Raw genomic sequence first — 22165 nt, forward strand, 5'->3', positions numbered from 1 at the left:
CCCCAGTAGATCAAATGCTTTATGGGCATCTAACGAAATCACTGCCATTTTCTCCCCTTTTCTGGCGGCAGATTCTATCGGGTCAATTGTGCGTCTAATATTATTGTGGGTGCTTCTGCCAGGGATGAAGCCTGTCTGATCTGGATCTATTAATTTTGGCAGGACGTTACTCAGCCTAGAAGCCAGTATCTTAGAGAATGTCTTTCCGTCATTATTCATCAATGTGGTTGGCCTATAGGAGGAGCATAGCTCCAGGTCTTTACCTGGTTTGGGGGTGAGTATGCTTAGTGATTCTGCCATATATTGGGTGATGGTCTTAGTAGTGAGAAACAAGTTGAATAAGGCTGTGAGTATGTCTTATAGAATTTGTCTGTGAGTCCGTCGGAGCCCGGGGCTGAGTTTTTCAGGGTTTTAATTGAGTCCATAGTTTCTTCGACTGAGATTGGCAGCTCGAGGGGGGCCAGGTGTGCCTGAGGGGGAGGGTTGCCGATGCAACGTAAGTAGTGCACCTGACTTCTGGGTGTACTAGGGGGTCCTGCCATGATTTCTCTGTGGTGCTCAACCATGATTTCCATATTCTTGATCTCAGTAAATCGCATGTTGCGTCCTCCCCCTTGAGCTTTAAGATGTTATTTCAATTGCGCACCTTTTTTAGTTTGTATGCCAAAATGCAATTAGCCTTGTTCCCATTAATGTAATAATATTGCTTTGTATATGCCAGGGCCCTGGCTAATCTATCTGCCCAATGCATTTCTAGGGCCATCTTGGCTTTTTTGAGGTCCCTCTCCGCTTTCCTAGTTTGGTGTTGTTTATAGCTTTTTTCAAGATCCGCGACTTCAGCTTCGAGTTTGGAGCCCTGAAGTTATGAGATCCTCCTTTGCTCTGCTACTGCACTGATCAGTGCCCCACGTATTACCGGCTTCATGGCGTCCCAAATTATGGCTATGGGGGACTCCCTGGTTGTGTTCTCCCTAAAGTAGTGTGTAAGGGTCTTGCCCAATTCTCTTTTGATGACTGCCTCTAGCAGGGTGGAGTCCTGTAGTTTCCAGTATTTTTGGGAGTGGGCTGGGAAACCCTGTATCCGCAGATCTGCCCTGACAGGGGCATGGTCTGATAGAAGTCTCGTATGAATTTATACCTTTTCCAGGCAGGGGTATAGGACGCTTGGCACTAAGATCTAGTCTATTCTAGAGAAGCCTTTGTGAGCATTTGAATAGAAGGTGAAGTCAGTCACCCCAGTATTAGCTAGCCACCAGATATCTATTGTCTCTGTTTCCCTGAGAAAATTAGCAAGCCCCAGTGCCCGGGAGAAATCCGCTCTAGTAGTGGGAATAGTTTTGCCCACTTGCGTGTCTACATTGAAGTCCCCACCCCCAATTAAGATGTGTCCTTCTGTGAATGCTACAATCGTCGGGATTATCTCAAGTAGGGACCTCTCCTGCGCACTGTTTGGGGAATAGATGGCTGCATGGTGAGCAGTTGTTCCAGAAAATGACCCTTAACCAGGATAAATCTGCCCTGGGGGTCGCTTTTCACTGTAATTTGGGTTAAAGGAATGTTTTCACTAAGCAGGATGGCAGTGTTAGAAACTAGTTAACATCTCAAAATGAAAGTTTAATAGCATCTACAAACAGTATTTATTTTTTAAGTATAATCATCCACAGTAAAAGAAGGCAAAAACCAACATTAGCAGGCCAGAGATGCACACTATGGCATTTTCCCTCTTGAAGAACAGAATGATTAGTTATTGTAACGTATGTCATGTGTGGAAAATGGTTTTCAAAGCAAGGAAAAATAGTAGGATATCCCTGAGTCACGAGCTTGAATTGATTAGTCACAAAATCCTTGTTTTGTATTGCTAAAGCCAATGGGTTTCTGTATACATGAATGAAGGGGTTCAAAGACCTATGTGACCGACTGCACCACTTTAACATTGAATTGTGTACATAGTTCATAAAGAAAATTACATTACCCTTGATACATCATCAAACATCACTTTGTTAGTCTTGTGATAGACAATTTCTATCCATGCAGTGTTCAATAGACTATAAGGAAATAAAAACGTATTGTGACAAAGGTACCTAGCATTTCAGACTTTGCTGGCCAGAGTCTACATTAAATTGGTGTATTTTGAGGTGGCATTGAACATTAAATCAATATCAGCCTTTTTTGATCAGTGCTTACATTAAATATATATGTCTGCATTTAGCATTGGATCTCAACTAAACAGTAGCTGACATGTGGTGCGTATTTCTTGCCTTGCCCCTTTGTCAAAGTTGATTGAATTAGTAAAATAAAATTTACAATGGAGAAATTGTGATTCGATCATTACATAGAGAAAGAAATTGCAAAAGGGTTAAGAAAAAAGAATACCTTCTGGATACACCTCTTATTTCATGATTAGATTATCACCTTATTGCAGTGATGTTGCCGCATGTGCAAAGTAGTGTCTGCACTAATGTGTGAACACAGTTCTCTACAATTAATTTGTCATCATTTACAAACAATGGGTTCCATTAACGGTAGTCTATATCTAGTCATGGGTTCAAAAAAAGGGATGGGAGAGTGTGTGGGTTGTCTATGCATTACATGACAAACATATATACGGTTAAGCTTATGCCTCCGCTATACTCACTAACGTATAGATTTTGAAACAGCATTGCTGTTCACCTGTCTGCTTCTGAAGACAGAATGTTTAGAATACAGTCAATATCAGTAGTTGTTGACTGCACTCTAAAAATTCTGACTGGCTGAGAAGGGGTCAATAACAATCTCCATCTGCTAATTGGTGATAGGGTAAATCCATAGACAACCTTACCCGCATACCTAGAGGAAACATGTTTGGCTTTCTTTCTCTTTGCCAGTATTGATTAAAAATGTTAGAATTCGTGTTTGTTATACAAATATGTCCAAGGTAGCCATTTATTCTGCAGTCTGAGTGTTTTACTTCCATTTGTAAGAAGAGACAATGTAACTGCGAAAGCTTCAAACTCATAAAAACTTACCATATTCATGTATGATGGTCCAGTGAGAGTTATGAAGACTTGAAGTGCATGTATTGTATAAGCTGATTGACATGGCAGCACAGCGTTCTCTTCTTTTAGATGTACCATAATACTGTTTACACCTCCAAACGTTCCACCTACAGTCCCCTTTGAACATATATATGTCTGTTGTGGTAAATCAGACTCAAGAGACGGACACAGTGGTATTTTGGTTTAGGTAGTTCTCTTATTTGAATACCAAAATCCTAAGCTATCCCTAAGCGTCTTGGCCCTATGATAGAAGAAAGAAAAGGAGTCTTAAAGAGTGCTTGTCAGGATGTCCTACAAAATAATTAAATTCTGCCGTCCAGAAACCAATCCTAGCCTGATTTCTATCCCTACCACTATAAATGAAAAAGAGCCTAACTCAATACAATAAGGGCTTTTGCCCACACAAAAGGAATGGTAGCTCATGTTTGACCTCACCGTAATGTCTCTATCAGAAAAAAAGGTGTTCTTGCCCTATTTCACAGTTCAAGTAAAGACACCAGTTGTCTCTTCCACCTTCCCCCTCCTCGGCTTAAGTATCAGACTTTGGTTAATCTCTTTTCTCCCTGGCTTCCAGGGTTCTTGTATCAGGCTCTGGTCGTCTACCAGTCTTGGAATCCCCCACCCCCCTAACTCGTAAGTACATACCAGTTCCTCTCCTTGGGCTCCCCACTAAGGGCTCTCGTGGTATTTGCTGCAATTATTTAACTCCTGGCTTTTACTCCTGCCTGGAATCGTGGGTTTCCCAACCCGTCTTGCGGCCTGGTTGCTGTTGCCGTGCCTTGGGGCCTGGTTGCCTATGCCCTGCTGGTTGCTGATGCCCTGCCTTGGGGCCTGGGTGCTGTCGCCCCACCTTGGGACCTGGTTGTTGTTGCCTTGCCTCAGGCACTGGTTGCTGTCAACTGCCTTGAGGCCTGATTGCTGTCGCTCTGCCTCAGGGCCTAGTTGCTGTCACCCTGCTTAGGGTCCTGGTTGCTGATGCCCAACTCCGGGGCCTGGTTGCTGACACCCCACCTTGAGGTCTGGATGCTGATGGCCCGCCTTTGGGTCTGGTTTATTTCATCCCACTTTGGGGCCTGCATTGTCATCACTACGTGGGGTCTGGTTTGGCCTTCCGCCCACCTTCTGGGAACCTGGAGCAACTGCATACTTTCCGTCTCTATGTGGTGCTCCTCTGGGCAGGTGTTCCAGTAGGCTGATGCTGCTTCTCTCTAGCAGCTTCTTCCCAGGGTTCTGCATCAGAGCTGTTGCTCCCTTCCCACTGTCCTTCTGTGGGGGTCTTCCGCAACTCTTTCTCACTGTGAGGCTCCTCCACCACTCATGCGGTTTCCAATGTCTAACAGCCTCCTGGGCCAAGCTTCTGCAGTAGGTGTCTCGGCAGGGACACTGAGTGTTTTTTCGCGAATTCAAACAAAAGGAATGGTAGCCCATTTTTGACCTCCCTGTAATGTCTCTTTATCAGAAAAAAAGGTGTTCTTGTCCTATTTCACAGTTCAAGTAAAGACACCAGTTGTCTCTTCCACCTTCCCCCTCCTTGGCTTAAGTATCAGACTTTGGTTAATCTCTTTTCTCCCTGGCTTCCAGGGTTCTTGTATCAGGTTCTGGTCTTCTACCAGTCTTGGAATCCCTCATCTCCCTGACTCGTAGGTACATACCAGTTCCTCTCCTCGGGCTCCCCACCAAAGGCTATAGTGGTATTTGCTCCAATTATTTATCTCCTGGTTTTTAGCCCTGTCTGGAATCTTGGGCTTCCCAACCCGCCTTGCAGCCTGGTTGCTGATGCCCTGACTTGGGGCCTGGTTGCTGACGCCCTGACTTGGGGCCTGGTTGCTGACGCCCTGACTTGGGGCCTGGTTGCTGACGCCCCGCCTTGGGGCCTGGTTGCTGACGCCCCGCCTTGGGGCCTGGTTGCTGACGCCCCGCCTTGGGGCCTGGTTGCTGACGCCCCGCCTTGGGGCCTGGTTGCTGTTGCCCCGCCTTGGGGCCTGGTTGCTGTTGCCCCGCCTTGGGGCCAGGTTGTTGTCGCCCTGCCTCAGGACCTGGTTGCTGTCACCCACCTCGAGGCCTGATTGCTGTCACTCAGCCTCAGGGCCTGGTTGCTGTCACGCCACCTCGGGGCCTGGTTGCTGTAGCCCCACTTAGGGGCCTGGTTGATGATGCCCCACTCTGGGGACTCGTTGCTTACGCCCCGCCTTGAGGTCTGGTTGCTACCAGCCCACCTTGGGGTCTGGTTGCTGACGGCCTGCCTTGGGGCCTGGTTGCTGGCAACATACCTTGAGGCCTGGCTTATTTCACCTTGCATTGAGGTCTGGCTTATTTCACCCCACTTTGGGGCCTGCATTGTCATCCCTACATGGTGTCTGGTTTGGCCTTTCCGTCCTCCTCCCGGGTCCCTGGAGCAACCGCGTACTTTCCGTCTCTGTGGTGCTCCTCCTGGCAGGTGTTTCAGTAGGCTGACGCTGCTCTTCTCTCCCAGCTTCTTCCTGGGGTTCTGCATCAGAGCTGTTGCTCCCTTCCCGCTGTCCTTTTGTGGGGGTCTTCGGCAACTCTTCTTAGCCGCAAGGCTCCTCCACCGCTCGTGCGGTTTCCAATGTCTAACAGCCTCCTGGGCCAAGCTTCTCCAGTAGGTGTCTCGGCAGGGATACTGAGTGTTTCGCAAATTCGGCCGCGGCTGGTTCCACTATGCCTGGCGGCCGCTTGCTTTCCCCAGCCACATCTCCCAGAAGGAAGTCGCCCCTCCTCTGTAGCTCCACGGGTTACCTTCATTTCTGGTGCTAGCGCTGATTAGGTCTTTATCTTTCATCCAGCGAGGGGGTGGGCTACCTCCTGCTCTCTCTGAGGGCAGTGTCTGAAAAGGGTCAGAAACCATACCAGCCATTTGTGTAACTCCCATGTAACCAACAAAACAAGTAGTCCCTTGAGACAAGGAAGGAGAACATCTATATCCGTTTAGGGATTGCCTGTCCTCTGAAGATCTGAAGAGTGGGGTTACCCCGATTGCGACCCCACCCACAGGGGGCATGAAGCTCAACAGGTTCACATCCCTAGTCCCAAGGGGGGGCATCCTTTCATGCTCCCTTTCAACCTGCCACCTATCTGTTCTGACTAATATGAGTTTCCCTGAATCATCGACCTATGTCCTACTCTCTCGTCCTCCCTCCAAAAACAATCATGATAATAGTAATCAAATATTCTAATGATAATAATAATGCAATATGAATAATATGAGGCCATTTCAATGGCACTTTAACAGTAACAAAAATAATAACCTGTTTGCACATTGCTATGTTACGATGTGTGGCACTATCGGAATGTGAAAAGTGAAATTACTACAAACTCCCCCATTTTCTCGACCGTGGAAATATGTATGGGCCTTTGTTTGAATATGTTTTTACTTTCTTAAGGCATGTGTCCCTCTGCTTAAGTTTTTCCTATATCTATTTTGTGGAAGAAAAACATGGCATGCCACCTATGGTATGACAAGTATTATTAATAAGAGTCCCTACGAATTAAGGACAATAATTTGCTTGCACCTAAGGAAGTGTCTTTGACAGTTGTTTCTGGTGACCCTTCTTGGGTCAGTGTTACATTTTGTATATATTAGCTGTTAATGGCCTTTAGGTGAGGTTGCTCTCTACAACAGTTACAGTAGTAGTCTAAAATGTACTTTATGGGTCATTGATTTGCTTTGGAAATTACATTTTCCCCTAACAAAACGGAGCCCAAGAGAGTGGCTTCCTTGCATTCTATTTTAATTGAGCATACTTCTGCCATGGTGCTAGTTATATCGCTATGGGAAGGCCACACTTGTCAACTGTATTTAATAATGAGAGCTGGGAAATAATTACATGTATTCATATTTTCTTTCTCAGGATATGTCAGCCAGAGGATCCTCTTCACAGCTTCCTAAATCTTTTGATCCTGAGCCGGTAGCTAAATATGGCACATTGGATGTGACTTTTGACTATGACTCACAGGAGCAGAGGCTTCTGGTAACTGTGACAGCTGTCACCGACATTCCAGCATTCAACAGGACGGGGAGCTGTAGCTCGTGGCAAGTCCACCTTGTTCTCCTTCCCATGAAGAAACAGAGAGCGAAAACCGCCATTCAGCGGGGACCATGCCCTGTCTTCACAGAGACATTCAAGTTTAATCACATTGAGTCGGAGATGATTGGGAATTATGCAGTGCGATTTAGACTCTATGGCATACGGCGCATGAAAAAGGAGCGGATTGTGGGCGAGAAGATTTTTTACCTAACAAAGTTGAACCTTCAAGGGAAGATGTCAGTACCAGTGGTATTGGAGTCGTCTTGCAGTCTCTCCGTGAGTATTAAGAAAAGCAGAATTAATATGCAATATTTTCGATTTTGTGATATGTCCAAGCAAGGTACTAACAGCTGGGCAGGTAAGTACACCAATGGGAAACCCATGTCTTGTCCTTAAAAGGCACTAGTTATGCTTCTTTGATTTTACTGCCCTTTCTTAGTAGGCTATCCGCGAAAGTGGTTTCTCTCTATAGTTACACAATCATTAAAGCACAAGTATTTCTTTTTTATTCAATGGATGCACATTGATTGTAGGTTAAATATTTACCAGAAGATGTTCATAGTTACTTGCCTAGGATTTTCGGAGGGGGGTGTGAGTGTTTTTGTCTTTTGGAGGGCATTGAACATACATTTCCAGTGCAAAATCCCACTTTGTTAAGGCAAGCAGGCCAAATTGGACAAACTGGTCTTAATAATGAAGGGCTTGCCTTACAAATACAGGGTTATATGCCCTGCCTACAGGTTCTTGACAGATTGCCTAGCATGATTATTTTTAATGTTTGCTAGCTATTATCTTTCACTAAGGGAATACAACTTGGGCGTTGGTGTATACTTCCCTGGATATGACGCAGCAGGCCGAGGTTACTGGGGTTTGATCATTATTAGTGCATCAACCTAACACCCTGCCATTTCGGCGACCATTGTTATGCACTGACAAGAATGAAGCAACTTATAAAAAAATGTCTGCAAACAGAAATTGAAGGTACGCTGATTCATAACAACCCACCAAGGAGCCAAGCGCTTAAAAATGACTGCCATTTTGTTTCAACCTACTGAGTGTGCTGATTTGCAAATTGCAGGTGTTTGAACGATTACAATTCGGAATTATGTAATCAGACATAACCCACGTTGTTTACTTTCTGATTGGCCAATGTGACCGTGCACCAGCAGAGTGCTAACGTCCACTCATGCTGTCAAAGTATAATATTAAAACATGGAGGTGGAAATTCACTGCTCTGATTGCCCTTCTGTGCATATAACCTTTACTCTAATTAGCATGTTTGCGTCAATTAAACATTCAAATCGGGATTTGTTTTATACCCAATCTTTATCTCTTGATATTAGACTAAACTTTGATAGAAATTAGCATGCCAAACAATTGCCAAAAAGACGTGTCAAAAGAATATATCTGTTGTTTGAGTTCCTGGATTAGAAGTTCTTTTCAGAATTATTTCTAAACCCTTTTGTAACCAAGTTCTGTGGTTCACGTATTACACACGCTTGCTCTGGACTCATTTTATAAATTACCACTTACGGTAATTACATGTAAGCTAAGGAAGATGAACAGAGTTTATTGGGGTGTTCAACTGTACTTGGATTATACCACAGCAAACTATTTCTCATACATTTAATGGTAAAATGATAATGTAAATATATTTTCACTTGATTTTCGTTTGATTTGATTTCTGCATTTATACAGCACAACCAGGAGGACTGAACTTCATCAGGGCATGAAGAATTCAACCAGGAAAAAGAAGATCTAGAACAAAACGAACGAGGAATAGACATTAGCAAAATAGATGTGTTTCCTTGGCTCGATGGTCGATTGTTCAATACTAGTCGGGTAATTACTGAGAGTCTGCAATCACCCCCTGTATTTAAATCTGGATTTGGGAATATTCAGCAGAAAAAGAAGCTCTGACCTTCATGGTTTGGATTGTCTCTAAGGCCATGCAAGCACTTAAATGCAAGACACAAAATAATAAAAACAATCCTGCATTGGACTGGAAGCCAGTCTAGTCTTTGTCGTTGAAGAGTAACAAAGTCACATTTAGGGAGGCATTGAAATTGAAACTCTAGAATGTTCGCATTTACAGAATTTGCAAAGTCCAATGTTGCATTGAGGACAAGGGGTTTGGGCTCTAAAGTGGAACCAACCTCGCTGAGCTGTGGTTTCTCCGTTTCTGTTGTTGCGGCAAAGTCACAGGTTGTGGTTGAAGAGCAGCCCACAATTCGTTTTTTTGATAGAAATGTGGAGTTACCTGGATACCTTGTCTTTGTAAATATTTGAAAAAAATGAGTTTTTTACACACAATTTTGTGTTTTTTTGAAACTCATTTTTTTCAAATATTTAGAAAGACAAGGTATGCAGGTAACTCCAAATTTCTTGCATTGAGGACATGACCACTGTTGCGCGATCCTCTTTTGGAAGGAAAGGGAGAGTCTGACAAAGTAACTGAATTGTATAGAAGGAAGTCTAAACTGCATCTCCAATTTGAGGAAACCTATCAAGGTCAGCCTCCCTGATTATGTCTTGGTTTCTAACTTTCTTGGCATTTGTCATCGGGGGCTTAAAATCATAGAGGAGACAGGCAGGTTGACAGCCTTTGTTTTAATCAAAGTTTGGGACCCAGAAGAATCACCTTGGCCTTGTTTGGGTTTAGTTGGAATCCATTGAAGGACATGCAATGTTCTGTTTCCTCTTGACAAAACCTTACACTTTGAAAGTCATTGTTATGCCCCTTCACTTCAACATGAACCTGTGTATTGTCATCAGAAGAGTGGGTTGAATTATCACATATAACAAATATGGCCGCAAAGGACTGATGCAAATATTGAACAAAAGTGAAGACCGGAGAAAACCCTCTGGGACTCCAAAATGAATTGGCCCACCGGATGATAAAAAAAAGGGCATACCCCGCCCCTCTCAGAGTGATTGTTAAGAATATATTGAAACCACCTAATGGCTTCGTTTGAGACACTAGCACTTTGTTACAGGTCGGAGGCCAGTGTGTCATGGTGCCTCTCATCAGTAACTGATAAGATGTTGTCCCAGACAGACACCCGAATGATCTCTGTGCCATATCTGGGCTGTAAACCTGACTGACAGACAACCAAGATGTTCCATGTACTGTTGGAGGTAGGAAGATACTACTTGTTCAAGGATTTTTGAGGGCATCAGTGACAACACCTACTTGCTTGTTAATGGAATCCACCATAGGGCTAGCAAGCAGTTCTCCATAATGGCAGCAGCAAAAGCTGGCATCACGCTTGATCAGGTCAACAAGTAGGGTGCAAAGCCTTTAACTGGGGAAGAATATTGATGCTGGAGACAATGCAACTTAAAAGCGGGGAGAGATGAAGAGAGGAAATGGGGTACCAGTGGCAGTTTGACATGATAAGCTGTCATCTTGGATTTGAGTACTCTGCGTGTTAGAAATCAAATTTAAATCCTCACAATCTTCCAAATAAATAGTAAGAGGAGAATGTCTACAGTTGTGATTCTATATGGCGTTAAACCGATTTGATTTCTGAATGTAGGCAAAGTGGTAATGGCGAAGCTGCGTGCAGGAACCGTTGTGGCTTTCATTAGTGTAGAAAATTCAGCTAAATATTCTCTGCATCATCTTCAAATGCATCCATAGGACTGCTCCGGCTTAGGCTACAGATAGCATCACACAGTATATCCGGAGATGCACATTTGTGTCTGTGGAGGATTACAGACTATTCATCACTACGACTCTGTCAGAACAAAGAAGATGAGACTTTCAATCTTGGGACATGTTCTTTGGAATACATTCTGTTCGTAACAGTACATGCTTTTCTAGTTTCAGGCCTTGGTTGAAGCAGAATTCAACCAGGTAGGTGTTAAATGTGTGTTCTATTGGAGTTCAGATAAGCAAGTAGAAGTGATTAATTTCACATAGATGATGCATACATGTTCTGGCTGATCGAGTGAGAGAAAACAATTAAAAACGCTACAATAGACCACATTCTTTTGCCCGCTCCACCCACTTGGCTGTCAATCTGCCCCAGCCACAACCTCTTGACATGTGTTGCATCTTGGTCCCAAATACACTGTCGTCTGCCAGAATTAATTTTCCACTACTTTTTCTGATACACTTCTACTAGTGAGAGTATGTAGTCCGTGGATTTGCAGAAGAGATAGTGGCATCCCAGCAGCAGGAAGAGGTAGCTGCACCATTGCTGGTGACTGATGGGGAGAAGGAACATGTGGTGGTGGTCAGCAGCAAGAGGCGGAAGAATACTAAACCGAGAAGCCAAAGACAGTCCCCCAAGCAGATAGCTCAGGAGGTAACCGGAGGCACTGTACCATTGCCTATCCATGCAGAAGGGTTAAGGCAAACTGAGGCTTTCCTTGCAACATTTCAGGTGAGTGAAGAATCATTCACACCTATAATAGCGCCTACCTGGGCCTGTATCTGGGACCACTTCACCTTGCTATAGGGAAAGACTGTTTGTGGTGGATGCAACATCTGCCAAAAAAGCAGGGTAACCCAAATAGTAGTGCCCCAAATAGGAGCACCTTAATCACTTTAGCAATGTGCAAACAATGTAAAGTATGGCACAAGGTTGCTCATAGAGAGCACACATCACCTTCCTCTGACCCCGATACTGCAGCACCGTTCAACAGTGATGGTGATGTGGAGGTATCAGATGATACGTCACTTTGTCTCCGGACATGCGGTCATAGCCTATCCTCATCCTCTAAACACCAAGGGCCAGACAAAACATCCTGCACCAGTGGCACCATCCACTAGCACCGCAGTGTCCTCTTGGTGGTGGTGGAGTTGTGGTGCCACTTGGGCAGCCAAGGAGCGAGAGTGGTGAGCCATGTTTTGCGTTCGTAGCCTGGTGTCTGCCATTCAGCAGGAGCTGAATCGCATGGCAGTGGAAGATGGCATAGTGGGGCCCTTCCTATAGTACCATTTATCATAATATGCTATTATCAGTGACTGGGCAAGAGGGTAGAAAAAGAGTGCGTCTCAACAAAAATACAGGAGCTACTCTCCTGTTTGGTAGATCCCAAAAATTGAAGATAAAGTTAAACATTTACTTTCGGAATGCACCCAACCAATACTGTTGGAGTCAGTCAGTAGCACCTTTATCCATGCCTGACCATTCACGTGACTGTGGGTGACTTGCTCACAACAGTCTCGCCACTACTCTGTGGCTGTGTAATGCCAGTAAGTTGCATAATCAAGAACCTTTTCAGACAAGGGTCATGCAAGGCTGTGCTTGTTAGTTGTTGTTAAATGCTTGCATTTAGGTCAATTGTGGTGGTAAGGTAAATGTGGAACAGTTCATTGATATTTGCAAATGTGTGTTTTCGGAATTAATCCGACGTTTTGAGTGTGACAGCAACTTAAATGATCTTTTTATTATGAAACCCATAACGAACCAGATGTGTGACGTGGGCAGCCATAGCATTTTCAATTGGTTTCTTGTTACAGGGATGACTACACTTCCTCCAACATTTTGGTTATTTGAGACTTTAGCACTCTGGCTGGGGCGCTGAGCTAATAAGGTTGCACTGACCGCATATTAGCAGATATACTGGGCGCGTTCAACACAGCCTGAGACATGCACGCGCCAGCCTCTTCCGCCATTGCCCCATAACCGTCTGACACCTCCATTAGCACCCTTATTTTGGAAACGCAGGTGCTGAAGCCTTTTTCAGACAAAAGTGAAAAAGAAAACGTACCTTCATCGATGCCCCTCCTCTCTGCTATAACTTGTTCCCCTTTATTACATCTGTGTAGCCACCACTGAAAATGCACAAGAGCAACAAGGAGTGGCGTCAAAGAGGCCGAAGGTCATTTTTATTTTAATTTTTGTTACTCTGGCGGGTGAGGGAAAATTAGCACCTGCTTCTTGAAATCATGGGCGCATATTTTAATAATTACCAGTGTGTTGGTTGACCCAGTTGCTAACTCCGCCTCAGCCCACGTTAAGTGCCCTCAGTTGTGGCCCTTAACGTGGGATAAAACCTGCAGAGTCTGCCCTCCAGCCGAGAACATATTGCCTCATTGACACATTTTTGATTTCTCAAATTTGTCGATAAATTGTGCTTCAGTTTTATTATTTTTTTTAAATACATTTTTGGAACATTCTTCTGCAGACATTTTGTTTTACACTACAAGCTGCTAAGTAGTAAGAACGCATGGATTAGTCCTTCATTCTCGAAGTATCATTACAGCCCTGGCTCCAGGACAACGATTGATCACCGTGACGTTGCACGCCGCCGCATGCTCCATAAATAAACAGGGCATTCCCGGCCGCAGCAGAGCGACCGGGAAGCCCGAACTGCTAAGACGTGTGTGTGTGTGTCTGTGCAGTGCGGGGGCTTACGGGACCGCATGGGGGCCCCGACCGACCCCCAACAGTGGCGACGAGTGGATGCGGATGCCCGGGCCCGGCGGTGATAAATGTCACAATTTTTATATGGAAACGGAATGGACGACATTTAGTTTCACGCCGTGGCTGCGGATCGCACACGTGGCTGGCGCCCATTTTGTCAACAGGGCCGTGGAACTTCTCCAAGCTCCGGTTTGGATGGGGAAGGTGATCCAGGTCTAATTTTTGGACACACTGCTTGCAGGCAGTCTAACCTGCATATACATGCCCAATTTTAGATTTTTACTTCACATTTGGGCCTCCTACGTCGAGTGAGAGCAAGGAGAAGGGCTAAAATGGCAGGGCCTGCCTAGCCCAGATTTTTTTTTCTCTCTTCTTCTCTTCTTCAGCCAATTTTTGGACCTTTCACACCCCTGTGTTGCTGCAGTGGAGGGGCACTGTGCTTCTTCATCCTCTTCATCATCAGGCTGCTGTGGCCTTTTCTTTGTCCTCTTCATCATCAGGGCGGAGTACTGCAGTGGCGAATCCTCAAGTTGGCAGTCATCTTCTTTCTACTTCTTCTAAGCTGAAGGCAAGATTCCACCATCCTATCCCCAGGTTGGACTGTTGCTGTGCCTGTGGAAGGGGTATCCAGGTGTGTGGTGGTGGTGGGTGATTTGAGTTGCGGCCCCCAGGTCCGAGTGTGGGGGTGCCTGTGCGCTCAAGCCCATGAGTGGCGCTGGTGGGCAGGACGGTGGGCGCCCTGCGGCCACACCACTTCCCCAGGACGACGGCCAAGCGGGAGGTCAACAGCAAGCGCCTCAGGCTCCAGTGATTCCAGCTCTACAGCCAGTGGCCACTCCACAGCTACCCCCTCAACCCCAAGTAGGCTGTCAAGCTCCTGTGCCTCAGGGGCCACCGGTGGTGCAGCCAGTTGTCCAGCCAGGTCCTCCTATCATGGCCCAAGCGCGAGCCCATGCAGCCCTGCAGCCCATCCCAGAAGTTGACGATTCGGGCCCGCCGTCCAGCATAGGGCCTAGGTGGAGGAGGTGGGTTGGTCGTCTCGACATGTACTTCCGGGCCGCCCAGGTGACAGCAGGGTGGCTACGATGCTGTACTCCGCTGGGCCGTCGGTCCAGGACATTTTTGAGTCGCTTCCTGCGGGGGATGGCAGCTATGATGCAGCCAAGGCGGCACTCCTGGCCCACTTCCTGCCCCTTGCCAACGTGGACTATGAGAGGTTTGTCATGCTGTCGGCCAAGCAAAAGGACAATGAAACATTGGACACTTTTTATGGACGCCTGCGTCGCCTCTCCCAGGGCTGTGCGTGGGGAGACGCAGAGGACATGATTCGCACAATGCTAATTCAGGCGTGCTTCTCAGGCAAACTCAGGAGGCAGGTCCTGAGAGAGCTGGGTATCACTCTGCCCCGCATCCTGGAACTGGGCCGCTGCCATGAGGTGGCGGAAGCTCGAGCAACCAAGATGGAGGCGGGGTCCCGCTCAGTAAAGTCTGAGGAGGTGTGTGCTATGTGGCGTGGTGGTCGAGAAGTGAGAAGACCTGGGGTGGGACCCCGGGACAGAGCAGGGGGAGCGGGAGAATCTTGCCAGAAGTGTGGATACGACCTCCCTCACCCGACGGAGTGTCCGGCAGCTGGAAAGACGTGGTAGGTGTGGCCTGCCTGACCATTCTTCAAGAGTATGCAGGGCTGCCCTGCCCGTGTTGGTACCAAGAGGACAGGCTCGAGTTTGGGTCCCGCGCCAGAACCACCCACCGAATGTGGCCCAGGTGGACCAGGGCGGGGAGGATGTCCAGGAGGTGGAGGCAGAGGAGGATGAGGAGAACATTTTCTTTGTCTCCAGTGTGGAGGTCCTAAAAGGAAAGAACAGAAGGCAGCCGAGGTGCGTGGTTGAGATCAATCATTCGCCGGTCCCGGTGCTGGTGGACACGGGAGCCTCGGTCAATGTGATGGCCAGGGGGCACTATGATGCCTTTGAGTCCCCCCCCCGAAGCTGCTCACACCGAGGGCCCGCATATTTGCGTTTGGAGGACTGGAACTAATACCACTGGACGGTGCATTCGTAGCGAAGGTGGAGCATGAGGGCTTGCAGATCAAAGCCCGGTTCTACGTGACGCCCGTGAGCAACAACACTCTGCTAAGCTGCGCTGCTGCTGAGGCCCTCGGAACTGTCAGCTTTGCGTACTCTGTGTATCTCGAAGACATCAATGCTCGATAAATATGCCGCCCTCTTCAATGGCATTGGAAGAATGACTGGTGACCCGGTGCGGTTACACATCGATGAGTCTGTGCACCCTGTTGCCCTGAAACACAGGTGGATATGGAGCTGGACAACCTGGTGATTTGGACATTATTGAAAAGGTGGAGGGACCCACTCCCTGGGTGTCCCCGATTGTTGTGGCTAGGAAGCCCAAGCAACCTGACTCTGTCCGCATCAGTGTAGATATGAGACTCCCCAACAAGGACATTAAGAGGAAGCGGCATCTTACCCCCCCCCCCCCATCGATGACATTATTGCGGAAGTGCAAGGGGCTTGGTTCTTTTCCAAATTAGATCTCCGAGCCGGATATCACCAGGTCGTTCTTCATCCGGAGTCTCGGTATATCACCACTTTCACCACTCACCGGGGGCTCTACCGATACAAGAGACTCCGCTTCGGAGTATCATCGGCTGCAGAGGTTTTTCAGAACATTATTCGGGGTGCCCTCGCAGATCTGGAGGTGTCTTAAACATCAGCGATGATATTCTGGTGTTCGCGAAGACCGAGGTGGACCATCTGAGAAAGCTGGGGAAGACCTTTGAGAGATTGCAATCGCTAGGTCTCACCCTCCACAGGGACAAGTGTGAGTTCCTGCGCCCTTCCATCGAATTCTTCGGATTTGTTTTTAAAGAAGGGGGTGTGTCACCAGACCCGAGGAAAGTCCAGGACATTAAGAAGGCACAGCCTCCAGAGTCGGTTTCTGACATTAGGATTTTCCTTGGCATGGTGACATACTGTGGGCGTTTCATCCAGAACCTTGCATCAAGGTCGGAACCACTCAGGGCTCTGACGAAGAAGGAGTCAGTCTGGCAATGGGGCCCGCTTGAGCAGGCAGCCTTTGAAGACATCAAAAGCACCCTGGCAGCGGAGGACACCATCGCGTTCTTCGATCCGGCGCTAACATCGGAGATCGTTGTGGACGCCAGTCCGTTTGGTCTAGGGGCTGTCTTAACACAGGTGGACCGGGACCGGAGCATCCGGCCAGTGGCCTATGCCAGCAAGGCGCTCTCTGAAACTGAACAAAGATACTCGCAGATTGAGCGTGAGGCTCTGGCAGTCCTCTGGGGCTGCAGACACTTTCGGCTCTACGTCTTGGGGCGTCCAGTGACGGTGGTGACGGACCACAAGCCCCTGCTGCCCATTCTGGCAGGGTCGTCCTCCAAGCCACCGGCCAGAATCGAGAGGTGAATGCTCGCCCTTCTCGAGTACGGAGTGACACTGTTGTATCGGCCTGGGGCCAACAACGCAGCAGACTATCTCTCCCAACATCCGGGTATGCGTGGGGAAGAGGAGTATGACACCTGCGAGGAGGAGGCTGACGATCACATCCGAATGGTGGTGGAAGCGGCCACGCCGAACGCTATGCCTCTCTCAGAGCTGGAGGCGGCAGCTGCCGAGGACGAGTGCTTCAAGATCCTCCAGCACTCCATGCGGCAGGGATCCTGGAGGTCTGTCCTAGAATCCCTGGCGGGGCGGACCCAGGAGGCCAAGATCGGACTCGAGCAGCTGTGGAAGGTTAAGGAAGAACTCTCATTCTCGGCGTCTGGCCTGCTGCTGCGAGGTGACCGGATCGTGGTCCCCCAGTCCAAGGTAAAGGACGTGATCGCTCTGGCTCACCATGGACACCAGGGCGCCGCGAAGACTAAAGCCAGGCTGCGTCTGAAGGTTTGGTTTCCTGAATTGGAGCGGAGGGTTGATGATTTTGTGGCGGCCTGCATATGGTGCCAGGCAGCGTCTCCAGTACAGCGAGAGCCCGCCATTGAAGCGATGCACTGGGGCACGCGGCCGTGGGAGGTCGTCCATGCGGACTTTGGGTCGACATCTGTGGGCACCCATTTTCTGGCAATTGTCGACGAATATTCACGATATCCAGAGGTGGAGTTTGTCGAATCGGTGGCCTTCGAGCATGTGGTTTTGGCTGTGGAGAAGATATTCGCAGCTCATGGCTTTCCCCGCACCTTATGCTCAGACAACGGATCGTCGTTCCAGAGTGAGTGGTTTGCGGAACTCATGGAGAGCTGCGGGGTCCAGCACCGAAAGATATCCCCATTGTGGCCCAGGGCAAACGGAGATGCTGAGAGACTGATGCGGACACTTAACAAGACTTTCAGGATCACACAGGGACAAGGACAGCCACTCCAGCGAGCCCTGTACCAGTTTCTAAGGGTGTACCGCAACACCCCTCATGCATCCACGGGGGTCGCTCCGGCAGAGGCCCTGTTCAAGCGATGCCCCCGGGGTCTACTACCCAAGGTCGGGGAGAAGGAACCCGGGGTGATTGACAGTCAACAGGTCGAGGTAGACCGGTGGGTAAGGATTGAGCAGGAAAACCTGCGAAGAGGGCTCCGGCCCCAGCGGCTGGAACCGGGGGACGAAGTCCTCATCCGTAATCGACACCCCCACGGAAAGCTGTCGCTCCCCTACGAGCCGGAGCCGTTGGATGTGGTGGCCGTAAAGGGATCCATGGTAACGGCATCCGACGGAAAGTCCGCTGTCCCCCGAAATGTCAGCTTCTTCAAGAAACTGGGTAATTCAAGAACTGAACCACCGCTGGAACCGGACTTGATGGAGACACCGGAGGACGGAGGAGGTTCCTCCAGCACACCTGTGTCCCCTGCCCGGGAGGTGTCTGCTGAAAGACTTCACGTGCCGGAGGTGAGCGGGAGGTACCCCCAGTGGGCTGGGCGAGGGAAACCCGCTTACCTCAGCGATTATGTTTTGGGACAGTTGGTTAATCAACCTGAGTAAGGGGATCCAGGTGGTTGACAATAAAAGGGGTTTGGGCAAGTTCTGTCGTTAAGGAAAACAGTTTAAGTGTTTGTGTGGTTTGCAGTGTGGGTCAAAAGTGTTTCTGTGTTCTCCCGAAAAAGGAGGAGTGTGGTGCTGCCCCGTGATGTAACAGGCACGCGGCGGCGTGACGTTGCACGCCGCCGCGTGCTGCATAAATAAACGGGGCATTCCCGCCGCAGCAGAGCGACCGGGAAGCCCAAACTGCTAAGACGTGTGTGTGTGTGTCTGTGCAGTGCGGGGGCTTACGGGACCGCATGGAGGCCCCGACCGACCCCTAACAATCACCAATTTGTGAAAAGTCTGCATGCCACGGAGTTAAAGAGTCATTGCTTTTGGGGTGGGGGGTTTTAAGTAGATGCACTTCTGGTCATCACAAAAGCATAGCCTGGGAGAAGGTCTATGTTATGGTTCCCATCATTCAGCAAGAAATTTCACCAGGCAGTTTGAGGGATCACTTGGGTTGCAGCGGGCAATGCATGCACCGATAGTCGAAAATGAAATAGTACCGCTTAGTGAGTTATGAATCACCAAATAAACACAATGATTTTTCCTGCTGGCTAGGAAGTTAGGATTGGCCAGCCTCTCTAAAGCTCCACATTTTCGGGGAGTTTTTTCTGAACCTATTTCACAGCCTCAAAAAGAAAGTCTCTGCATCTTCCTTTCAGACTCAGCTCCTGCTCTTTGGAAATGCCACTTTCTGCAAGTGCAATGTTGAACAGTGTTCCAAATGCAATTGCAGATGTCGGAAAGTGATTACGGTTGTCTTCCAAATCAATATCAATCAGGCCTGCAACAGATGGAGGGATACATTTGGGGATACGAATTCTCACAATGATTGCCCTGTAGAAGCATTGCAGACAGTCCAACATGTTAAAAGCGTTACCACAATCCAGTTGGAAGAGCTTGTTTAAAAGTACAGACTCTTGCAGTATTGGTGTTAGAAAGGACACATATAATTTGTTCACCGGGTGACAGTACATTTTGATTACAGAACTTTCTGCATCATAGCACTTTTCTTTGTCCTTTCTCAACTGAAAAGGAAGTTTCAGTGTATCCCACTGCTGTAAAACACGCACACAGCAGTCATAGATAGAAAGCCAGCGGGTGGCTGACAGCTGCACAAGCTTCAACGGCTCCTCACCATTGTTAATGAGAGCATAGATCTTTGCTGCTGTGCACTGCGTGAAAACCAGTTGTAGGTGCAACCCACAAGAAACTCCAAGTTGTGTAGTAGCATTTCAACTGCTTTGCTTGTGCACAGCTGAATAGAATGACACACCCACTTGGATGAGGTGCTCATTCTGTTGTCAAAGTCTTGTGTAGACTGAGTTGTGCCTCCAAACCATGACACTGCAACCATCCGTTCCCATCCCCAGGCAGTTGCTGAACTTCAGGCCAATGCTTCCAGAAGCGAGCTGGCAATGGCTTCTGCTGTTTCCCTGTACAGGGAGACCAGCCCCAGAAAGGTTGAAATGATTTTGTTGAGAAACTAACTGAAGTACTGTACAACAACACAGAGCTGCTTCAATGTGGTTATGTCGGTGCTCTCATCAATCATCAGAGAGTATGAAGTGTTACCAATGTCCTTTATGAGTCCCTCGAACATGCCTGGTGAAATTACTTATGTATTAAGGCCGTACACTTAGTGTGGTGCAGCTCGATGTCTTTTTGGCATGTGCTTGCATGCAGGTCCCCCAAATGATCTACTGAGGTAATTGCTGTGTGTCATGCAACAAGACAGGACATTTGAAGCTCGGCCTTCAGCAGGGACATGTCACTTTCTGTATTTGCCCCAACGAGACATTTTAGCCATTCTAATTGAACAACATGTGTTTAAAAGGAGTACAGCTAAGAAAATATGCAGGCAAAATGTACTGAAACGTTTCCTTTACAACACCCAACCTCTAACAAACCGTGCATGCCTTCACTACTGTCTATATATTCTTTATATAGCGCCTCACACCTGCAGGCCTCAGGGCGCTGACAAGACTAACAACAAAAAACAGAAAGGCGGAATGCAGAATAGAGACAGGAGATCAACCATCCCATCCATCCCTCCCACTCAAACAAAGCAAAACAATTCAAATAAAATCTGGGACACTTGCTTTTACCTTACAGTGATGATACTGTGATGTGGGAGACAAAGGCCGAGTTTGGACATAGGAACTCTTGGTATGTCTGGAAAAAAGCAGCCAAAATAGTTAGCATCATATGAAATATGCAGCAATATGGTGCAGTGAAAAACAACATGCATGTCATCACTACTGTCCACTCCATCCATCCAAAACAGACAGATGTAATGGAATGGATTTTCCTTTGCTTTTTCTCTTTAACTCTGTGACAAAGCAGGAAAAGCTGGAAAAGCACCACAACTGGACAATTCATTATAAAATGATTTGCTTAATTTTCTCAGGTATGTGTAAAATGAATGCTGTATTCTAAATCACTTAACAGACCTCTAGGAATATGTAGCAATCGTGGTCCGCCTCAGGTGGCAGCAAGGCATTAAACTGAAAGATGAGTTTCATCTTTTGTACCATTAATATGACTTCATCCAAAGCCCAGAATTCTGGAGAAAAGCGAAAAGCCTGGTTGCGCGCTGTGAGAGAAACAAGGCCATACATTCCAAAGCACTGAGAATAAACAGTCTGGTAGAAAAACAAATTCAGTGTAGTATCTGGCATCGAAAGGTAAGAAAGAACTGGCCCGAGTAAGCATCGATCATGTGAAATAAAGGCAACAAAACAATAACAAGACAAGGCAAGTTTAAAATAAATGACTAAGTACCAACCACTCCACTGTTACCCGAGGGGGCTGCTGGGTGAATCGCAAGGGGCAGAATGTTTACTACTGTGTCCTGTGCCAGTTGTAGAATCGCTGCTAATCAAGCCCTGAGGCCACCATGGGGATCGTTGCCATTCCATGACCAGCACTGACCACAGAAATATTTGCTGCTGCTCACAGGGATCTGGAAAAATAGAAGTGTGAAGTTCTGAAGAGAGCAGCCAGACGTCCTCCAGTCACTAAACACTTCCATCAAGTTGTCAGGGAAACAGAGCTGTGGTCTGCAGCAGGAAACTCAAAGGAGCGGGAGGGGGTCCACGCCCGTGCAGCGTCAAAATACTGCCTCCTTCATCCGGCTCGCACACCAACTGCATCTTTTCACTCGGTGAGGGTCAATTACTGCTGCGTCTGACCACCTGTGTCAAGGAAAACCTGTGCATGTGTCATGGGCCGAATGAGACATGAACAGTAGTCAGGAGGCCGTCCTCCACGTGTGGGTCATGGCAGGTGCTGTATGGGCACCTTTCTTTTTCTCTGAAAGGAACTTGGAGCGATGGAGCCACAACGCTCTTAATGAACCAGCCGCCACTGTGTGTCACTCTGTCAGACTTTGCACCTCATGCTACAGGGAAATCAAAGAAAGAGGCTGTGTAACTTAGTTCCCAGTAGGTTCCCACTAGAAGGTTCTTACCCACTCTGTGATATTGACAAGGGGTAAATCTTTTGAGAGTAAACTGAGGGGTCGCGAAAGGGTAAAATCACAAGCGCTTGTGATGGATATCCACAAACCAAGTGGTGAGAGTGTCAGCTGTTCAGGAAGCCAAGCCGGACACCGCCTAAAAGACAAAACCCAAAAAGTGCATTGACTAAGGATG

The 22165-nt window shown here is 47.7% G+C and overlaps 1 protein-coding gene across 5 annotated transcripts in view; it reads left to right on the forward strand.

Annotated features, from left to right (window-relative positions):
• SYT14 (synaptotagmin 14) overlaps positions 1-22165 on the forward strand; it is a 1343600-nt gene that overhangs the window by 992099 nt on the left and 329336 nt on the right. For all 5 annotated transcript variants that reach the window (XM_069608509.1, XM_069608511.1, XM_069608510.1 and 2 more), the window contains one exon: positions 6905-7357. In XM_069608509.1, the coding sequence (XP_069464610.1) occupies positions 6905-7357 (453 nt within the window). The remainder of the gene's footprint in view (positions 1-6904; positions 7358-22165) is intronic.

The sequence above is a fragment of the Ambystoma mexicanum genome, chromosome 4q (genome assembly GCF_040938575.1).
Source record: "Ambystoma mexicanum isolate Mex_15411 chromosome 4q, UKY_AmexF1_1, whole genome shotgun sequence".
Taxonomy (NCBI): domain Eukaryota; kingdom Metazoa; phylum Chordata; class Amphibia; order Caudata; family Ambystomatidae; genus Ambystoma; species Ambystoma mexicanum.